Genomic DNA, 8,879 nt, shown 5'->3' with positions numbered 1-8,879 from the left:
AATAAAAAAAATAACATATATTTCATTTATATATGTATTTTCGTTTATATTTCTCAACATTTTATCAACGAAATAATAAACAGAGTTTTTTGTCCTAATTAAATAACATTACCGTTTTTCTTTCTTCAAATATACCCTAGAATTCCAAAAAATCCTGACTTTACCATACTAAGTGTACCTAGTGTACTAAGAGAGAGAGGGACAGCAATGAGAGAGGAAAAGAGGGAGAGGGAGAGAGAAAGAGAGAGAGAGAGAGAGAGAGAGGGAGAGAGAAAGAGAGAGGAATAAATGGGTGCATGCAAATTATATACATAGAGAAAGGAATAATAATACGAGAGATATCTGTCCTTGTCTAACGAGGCATCTGTACGACATATCTGTCAAAGCTCGTTCTTTAAAACGGCTTCATAGATCGCAAAATCCTTTTACAGGAGTAAAGTTTAGGTACTAATGAAGGGTGGAATTGTAAAATAATTAATAATAACTGAAAAAAATGTAAAAATGCCTAACGCGATATCTGTACCACATATACCTTTCAAAGCTCGTTCTCTGAAACGGCTTCATAGATCGCAAAATCCTTTTACAGGAGTAAAGTTTAGGTACTAATGAAGGTTGGGATTGTAAAATAATTAGTAATAATTGAAAAAAATGTAAAAATGTCTAACGCGATATCTGTACTACATATCTTTCAAAGCTCGTTCTTTGAAACGGCTTCATAGATCGCAAAATCCTTTTACAGGAGTAAAGTTTAGGTACTAATGAAGGGTGGGATTGTAAAATAATTAGTAATAATTGCAAAAAATGTAAAAATGCCTAACGAGATATCTGTATCATATATCTGTCCCTGGTTCGATTGCTGTGTAGGAACCAGACAATGTAGCCAACCCCGAAACTGCCCACAGCTGCGTGCGCCATCGCGCCATCTCTCGCAAGATCCGTGAACTACTGCTGTGACATAATTGCTGCTCTGCGTGAATATTTTTGTGAAAAATATACACGATCGTTTCAAAGCTCTCATTTTTATTCCAGGCTTTCAATCTCAATTTCAAAAGTACGTTATTGTTTGTGCACGTCTTCTGAAGGGTGGGAAAGTTTAATTTCATACATATTACGTATACAACTGTTTATATTAGAAAATAAGGTTATGAGGTGACAGAATTTTAAAATTATTTTCAATTATTATTAATTATTTGACAATCCCACCCTTCATTAGTACCTCTACTTTACTCCTGTAAAAGGATTTTGCGATCTGTAAAGCCGTTTCAAAATGAGAGCTTTGAAATAAATTGTCGGTAATTTGGACGGCTTTAGCATCCCCTTAATCGAAAATGCGAACGGTGAAAAGAGCATGCGCACTCTCTTTCACTCGGCAACTACTTCACGCACAACTGCTATGCTGCGTCCTCCTCTATTGCATAGAATAGTACGTTCAGCACTTCTCTGTCGCACCCCGCTCGCTTACTCAAATATTCGGATTTTAAAGCGCGGCAACCTCAAGTCTTGATCGACTTTGCTTAGGCAACCTAATACCACTGTGTTCGCAATAAAATTATCTTTATTTTTTGTATAGGTCAATTAAAGAATACAGATGAGTGTAAATTAGTAATACCAACTCACCTGTTTATACCTGGCAACCCGGTAATAGGGAGCAGTAAACGATAGGCAACCTAACCTAACTTTTACTTTCTACTTATGCTTTGTACTTTCGTTTGGTACTGAATGTTTTGAGAATACAAATGAGTGTAGAAATAAAAAAAATTTAATTAAATTATTTTTAATTAAGGGTAGCCTTGAGCAGATTTAATTAGGCAATCCATCCGCAATTTGTTTATTTATTATGTTTGATAAAAAGTGCCTTTTATTAGGAAAACAGATGGGTGAAAGTCGATGTAGGTCGGGATCTTAGACTATATGCTCCATGTAATATAAGGCATTTAAAACAGACGAAACGGATCGACGGAAATCTAGTAAATTTTGTCTTCCGCGCTTCCGCGTTTCCGCGCTCCATGTAGTGGCACCCTAAGCGGTAGCGAATCCATACCGTTATTTCTTATGCTAGGTTTACAATGCGAGTCGTAAAGTCGTGAGTCGTAAGAATTGACCAATCACAGTCAATTATTTTCCTCAAATTCGATTGTGATTGGTCAATTCTTACGACTCACGAATTTACGACTCGCATTGTAGACCTAGCATTACTACTTAAGTCTATGTGCCAAGGCCCTAATAGAATTTTTACAATTCAAGAATAATCGACTGTGGTTGGTCGCTTACTGCTCACGTCTTACTGCATACTTTTACGACTATTGTAGACGAGCCATTAGGATGCGGTCCCATGGACTGATATTTTTCGCGTAACGCGTATTGCGTAACCAAAGAGACTTTCCGCGTTTTCTGTTACGCTTGTTTTAAAAAGTTGCGTATTAGGCTGAGTTTCTACTGAGCGCGTCACGCGTCGCGTCGTCCGAGTTGAACCAATCAAAACATCCCATTTCGATCCCGTCACAAGAATGTAATGAAATGGGATGTTTTGATTGGTTAACTTGTGACGACGCGACGCGTGACGCGCTCAGTGGAAACTCAGCCTTACTTGACTAGCTGGGTCCGCGAAAGGACCACCTGAAGGCTTAGGGCTTACTAGGTGCGCAACTAAGTATCCGGGTTTCACACATAGATGGCACCAATAACACATGTACTCGATTTAAATGTTTGAAGTTGTCTAAAGTTATAGCTTGGACATCTGTTAACAATAACCAGTCGTTATACCAATACATATCGCAACGCAAAAATATTTTTTCTAACAATGGAGATGTCGAATTTTGTGCCAAATAAACAGCATTTGCGGGAAGCTTTGCTTTTCTGTTTTAACTTGAAAAAAATGCAGCTGAAGCACGTCGATTGCTTGAGGAGGCTTACGGCGAACATGCACCATCGAAAATTACCTGTGAAGATTGCTCGAAAAACGGCCAGAATGGTACACGAGACACGAACGAGTGATATTGCAGCACGACAACGCTCCGTGCCATCGCAGTTCCATCGTCCAGGATACCATCAAAACGCTGAAATGGGATCTGCTACCGCACCCGCCGTATTCGCCAGACCTGGCGCCTTCCGATTATCACTTGTTCCGGTCGATGGCGCATGGATTGGCTGGGCTACACTTGACCAATTTCGAAGAAGTGCAAAATTGGTTGGATAAATGGTTTCGGTCCAAAGACGCGTCGTTTTATCGTCGTGGTATTCATGTATTGCCAGAGAGATGGCGAAAATGTATAGTTAGCGAGGGACGATACTTTGAATAAGCCATTTTTTGTATTTTTCTTAAAATTTTTCATTTTTTATTGATAAAAAAAACCCGGAAACTTAGTTGTGCACCTAGGGTGCGTTTCTACTATACGCGTCGCGCGTGCGTCACAACGCCGCGTCATGAGTTATCCAATCAAAACGTTTCATTTTATGACGTCATTTCCGACGCGAGATCTTGTCGGGCCGCTTGAAGGCCGCTTACTGCTAATTTTTTAGTTTATTTTAGTGAAAATGCGGTAATCGAGCAGACATTTTTTAGTCGAGGTGAGGTTGGGAAGACTTGGTAACGCCGCTGGCTAATCACTGTAGTTGCAGGTTATGGGACTCGTCTTTCTTAGCCGAATTGGATAGTGATTGACACCCTTGTCATGCGTTTTGAAACCCTTTCTCAGTAATTGTCAAAATTCAATCGAAAAGTATTTTTCTCACTTGTATCGCATGGTCAGCTGATCAAAACGGAGTCAAATAAAAAAATCACATAATTTGGAAAAAGTAACATACTTTGTCACGTATGAAATTTTACACCATAATTTATAAAATTATTTTTTCCTTAGCAAAAACTGCCTGAAATATATTTCTGAACGTAAAAACCTACAAACAGTCACATGACTAGCACGTAGCGAGACGCCTACCTTAAGTGTTTAAAGCGCGTCAACTAACCTATGTATTTATAACGCGTCACTAATCTACATAGGTTAGTTGACGCGCTTTAAACACTTAAATACTTTTAAAGCGCGTCACTAACCTACATAGGTCAGTTGACGCGCTTTAAACACTTAAATACTTTTAAAGCGTGTCACTAACCTGCATAAGTTAGTTGACGCGCTTTAAACACTTAAATACTTTTAAAGCGCGTCCTTTCGAAGGTCACTCAGGAGGGTGACCTTGACAACACATGTCAAGGTCAAGGTTATCGGAGAGTGGTCCCTATTACTGCATAATTATCGTTCTTTATGCCTTCCAATACTCAAAATAGCTGCTATATTTTCCAAACTTTTTTTGTTAATAACTTTTTAACGAATAGCGAGCGACGGCTAAAACCGTCTGAAGGTCACTCGGGGTCATGACCTTGACAACATACATCAAGGTCATTGAAATCGGTGAGGTCGCCTTTAATCTGCAGTTTTACCATTTTTTCTTTTGTTTATTAATTAAATATCGTATTCGGCCACAAGCTTTCAATTTTTTTATCCGTGTAAAGGCTGATTTATAGAGGCCGTAACCGTTGATTTAAGATGTAATCTTTAAGAAATTGACCAATCACAGTCGATTATTATTTTCACATTCGACTGTAATTGGTCAATTTCTTAAAGATTACAAGCCTTGGCACATAAAAAAACTTAAGCAGTAAAACTCAACCAGTAAGCAAATCAGCCAATCACAGTCAAGAACTTAAGGCACGGCCCTAAGCGGTAGCAAATCCATACTGTTGATTTGTTACTGCTTAAGGTTTTACTGCTTAAGTTTTTCTATGTGCCAAGGCCCTTCGGCTTAAATTAACGGTTACGGCCTCTATAAATCAGCCTTAATACTCTTGAAGTTTATGCTTGTTCTAGACTGGAGAATGATCCTACTCACAGCTCATCCTAGTGAGTAGTGTAGACGGATAAAAATCATTGATTATCCATGATTTTTACCCGTCTACCCTACTCACTAGGATGAGCTGCGAGAGGGATCATCCTCCAGTACAGAACGGGCATTAGGGTCCTGAAATAAATAGGAGCTATAGTATATTAAATATGACAAATGGAGTATTAAATTAATAAATAAAATAAAAGAAAAAATTAGGAATTTATGCTGTAATTACCTCTACATTTGGTCCAGAATGCGACGAACTTGGATTTTTTTTATTATCCTCAGTTGACATTCTTGCAGCTATAAAGATTAAGATCTAAAAACACAAATATGTAAAAATGTGACAAAACTGCAATATAATAAAAGACAATTTTTTGCGATAAGTATTATTTAAATAACATACCTTTAGCCCTTAAAACTGCTGCTCCAAATATGTGCAATAAAACGAAGACACAATGTGTTGATTTACGAAAAATATGACACTAAGGCTGCGTTCGGGAAGCGCGCTATTAGCGCTATTGCATCATTCTATCTTTATCGTTCATCAGATGTAAAACAAGGATAAAATAAGCAAATAGCACTAATAGCGTCGTCCCGAACGCACCCTAAGGCTCTATAAATGTGAGTATTTTCGTCCGCCATTTTCCTTCCAACCATATGTGAAAACATAACCTTTCAAGGAATCTTTACGTAAACGTGCTGACGACATCGGACTTTATGTGTGCGGTCCCAACAGACAACGTAATCGGGAGCTGCTCCAACTGGCGGTGAACTTGGTTGCAGAAAGACTGCGTCGTATTGGACTTGACTTAGAACCGCAAAAAACCGTCATTCTGGAATTTAATAGATATGGCCTGTACAATGAAAACCAGGGTATGGTGATTCAGGGATGCGAGGTGTTCTATGGTCGGGAATCGAAATTTCTGGGTATCTGGATAGATAACGGATTGAAATTTTTGCATCAGATCCAGGAAGTTCGGAGTAAGGTTGACAGAGCGAATGCGGTCATTCGATATCTATGTAGAATCTCTAAAGGTCTAGAGGTTAATACGGCTTTGATGTTGTACAAGAGCTTTGTTCGTTCGATTGCAGATTATGTCAGCTTCGTTTATCACCCCAGGGACGCCAACTCAGTTCTCAAACTAGAAAGCACTCCTATAAAGCACTCCAGTAATAGCACTCCAAATAATGTTATCGTGGCGGAGGCGAAGGTCAGACTGTTGACGGATCGTGCGGAGATGCTCGCCAGGAACTATATATATAAAGCTATGGCCTATGGTTCATAATTTGGACGGGGTATGCGACAGAATCCAGAGGGCTTACGACTCTGAATTGTGGGTGCGCTACCGTCAACCAACATATGTAATGTCCCTTATGTCTAAAGTGTGGAGGAAATGCGCCCCTGCCAGAACACTTATTGGTCCACGGAGAATTCACGAAACGTTTCGGGGAGAGTTCGAGGCGCATGACTATGTTCCTGTGGTCGATTTTTCTGTTGGACTTTTGAGGAAGGGTAACAGTGAATATTCATATGCTTCTATGATGGAAGACATTATTGAGAAATACCAGTTGAACAATGAGGCGGAGTTTGTATTTACGGATGGATCGCATGGCCCTGACTGGCAAGCTACGGGCGCTAGTATCGTTATAGACGGGCAGGCTACCGCCTATAAAATCAGTATGTCTAATGTCTGCTCGTCATACACTGCGGAGATTTTTGCTATTAATGCGGCGCTGAAACTCATGAAGACATCACGAGAGACAAGAAATAATCACATTGTTATTATGTCAGACTGTAAATCGGCTCTTTTTGCTGTTCAAAACAATCTTATCTCAGTTCACAAAAGCAAATACGCGGTTGAGACTAGATTGCTCATTTACTCACTCGAAAGGAAGCACAATATGAAAGTTGTTCTTGTGTGGATCTCCGCTCACGTCGGTATCGCTGGGAATGAGCTGGCCGATGTTTTAGCTAAGAAAGCGGCGCATGAACCCCCAGATGAGAGCATCGAGGTCCCGACGGGGGATTTGATGGCCATGGCAAAAGAGGAAACTTGGCAGGCTACCCAGGCCTCTTCCAAACGAGACTCCGTTTTCAAGGGCAAATTTTATTTTTCAAAGTTCTGTGATGAAGAGGCCCGCAAGCCGTGGTTCAATGGAATTAACGCCGAAAGATACTACGTAACGCTCATCAACAGGATTAGAGCGGATCACTATAATCTGGGATCCTCGCTCTTTAGGAAGAACTATATCGATATAACTATATCGATAGAACTATAACGATGTGAATGCGGATATGAATGTGAGGACCTGATGCACGTAATTCTTCAGTGTCACAAGTATGATGATCTTAGGATCAAGTTGGACGAGAATCTTAGAGCTGTGGGTTACCTTGCAGAAATTGATGTGTATAGCATGATTAAGAATAGAAATTGGAACCTGCTTTATTATGTTTTTAAATTCCTTAAAGGAACAGGCAAGATTATATAGCGTGCTTTCATCTGCACTTGTTCCATAATTCTTATCAGGAACGGTCTACATTGTTTGTGCTGGGTTGTCATTGACAAAAGGCCTCATCCTCCCTCACCCGAGGGAAATTCCAAAAACCCCCCCCTTTACGTAAACGTCAATACGCTTTCGGAGTCGCGATTAATCTAAAAATTTAACTTAAATATCGAATCTGTTACACCCCAAATAAGTGTTAATTGATTCTTAATTGATTAGACATGTGTTCTTAAACGCGCGACAGTAGAATTCGTTTTATAAGTCGTATTTTTCGTAAATCAACACATCGTGTTTCCGTTTCTTTGCGCGTATTTAGAGCAACAATTTTAAGAGCCAAAAGTATGTTATTTAAATAATATTCATCGCAAAAAAACTATCTTCATATTGCAGTTTTGTCATATTTTTTCATATTTGTGTTTTTACATTAAGTTTTGGCTATTTGTAAAATGTCAACTGAGGACAATCAAAAAAATCCAAAAGTGTCAACTGAGGATAATAAAAAAAAAATCCAAATACGTCGCATCCTGGGCCAAATGTAGAGGTAATTGCTGCATATAAATTCCCAATTTTTTTCTGTTTATTAATTTAATGTTCTATTTATCATATTTAATATACTTTCATTCATTTCAGGACCCTAAGCTTCAAGAGTATTACACAGATCAAAAAATTGAAAGCTTGTTGGTCGAAAATCTTTACTTAGGCCGAGTTTCACAAGTGTCGGTTAACTTTTAATCTTAGATTAACTCACTCTTCGTCTCCTTCTAACGTCCCCCTTAGAAAGAGACGAAGAGTGAGTTAATCTAAGATTAAAAGTTAACCGACACTTGTGAAACTGGACCTTAAAGAGTCAGCTGAAACGGTTACATCCTATTTTAAAAATGTTCTCTCATTATCTCAAAAAGTTGCTGAATATTTACAACAGTACAATGTCAAATAATTTATTTAGTATAAGAACATGTAAGTTGCTTTTCATTTACATAAAAACTCAGATAATTCTCACTTGTGACGTCATAACTCATTGCCAGTTGAATGCACGTTCCTTTTGCATACAGGCAAGTGAGATTCAATTGTGTTTTTATTCAAAATTGAGACCGTGTACTTTAATGAATCTAATAGACTCATATTAAAAGTGAGGCTATGAATCTGTATTTTGATGCAATAGTTTTGTCACCAAAATAAGCAGGTAAATACAAAATGTCATATCTTATTTAAATATAAAATACTCCCATAACTAAGTGACTTAGAGATCACTTGAGTGTAAATGGAAAGCAACTATACTTTGTAAAAACTGTATGAAATAAAATTTAATTTTCTAAAAGATTGTTACTTCAAAAATGACACTAACTACATAATAATAGTAATAATAATAATAATAATGTACATTGACTAATAAAAATTCACGCTTACAGTATCTCTAGAAATTAGTTTTTAAAAACAATATCTTATTTCATAAAATACATATTTATAAAATATCAAGCAATTTCAAAGTTTATTTG

General features: G+C 38.0%; 1 protein-coding gene and 1 long non-coding RNA gene across 3 annotated transcripts; one reads left to right on the top strand and one right to left on the bottom strand.

Annotated features, from left to right (window-relative positions):
• Nucleotides 1-4,159: 4,159 nt before the first annotated feature.
• Nucleotides 4,160-5,421, bottom strand: LOC143904493 (uncharacterized). The gene is made up of 3 exons (XR_013258927.1): nucleotides 5,282-5,421; nucleotides 5,111-5,194; nucleotides 4,160-5,010 (listed from the first exon to the last, which is right to left on the bottom strand). It is a non-coding gene; the product is annotated as an uncharacterized LOC143904493 (long non-coding RNA).
• A 150-nt stretch (nucleotides 5,422-5,571) lies between these two features.
• Nucleotides 5,572-8,268, top strand: LOC143904440 (uncharacterized). 2 transcript variants are annotated; one of them, XM_077419133.1, is made up of 3 exons: nucleotides 5,572-5,859; nucleotides 5,971-7,924; nucleotides 8,014-8,268. In XM_077419133.1, the coding sequence occupies exon 2, from the start codon at nucleotides 6,154-6,156 to the stop codon at nucleotides 7,156-7,158; it is 1,005 nt and encodes a 334-aa protein (XP_077275259.1). In that variant the 5' UTR covers nucleotides 5,572-5,859; nucleotides 5,971-6,153; the 3' UTR covers nucleotides 7,159-7,924; nucleotides 8,014-8,268. The 2 variants fall into 2 exon arrangements, with proteins under 2 accessions (XP_077275259.1, XP_077275267.1); XM_077419141.1 differs by having other exon boundaries at nucleotides 5,572-5,864.
• Nucleotides 8,269-8,879: the final 611 nt, after the last annotated feature.

This window comes from Temnothorax americanus, unplaced genomic scaffold (genome assembly GCF_048541705.1).
Source record: "Temnothorax americanus isolate GAGA-0224 unplaced genomic scaffold, ASM4854170v1 Scaffold107, whole genome shotgun sequence".
NCBI lineage: Eukaryota > Metazoa > Arthropoda > Insecta > Hymenoptera > Formicidae > Temnothorax > Temnothorax americanus.
The sequence above is the reverse complement of the archived record's forward strand: the minus strand, read 5'-3'. Positions and strand labels throughout refer to the sequence as shown.

Excerpts from the sequence above, each read along its gene's own strand:
- LOC143904440 (XM_077419133.1), top strand. The coding sequence starts at position 6,154 with ATGGTTCATAATTTGGACGGGGTATGCGACAGAATCCAGAGGGCTTAC.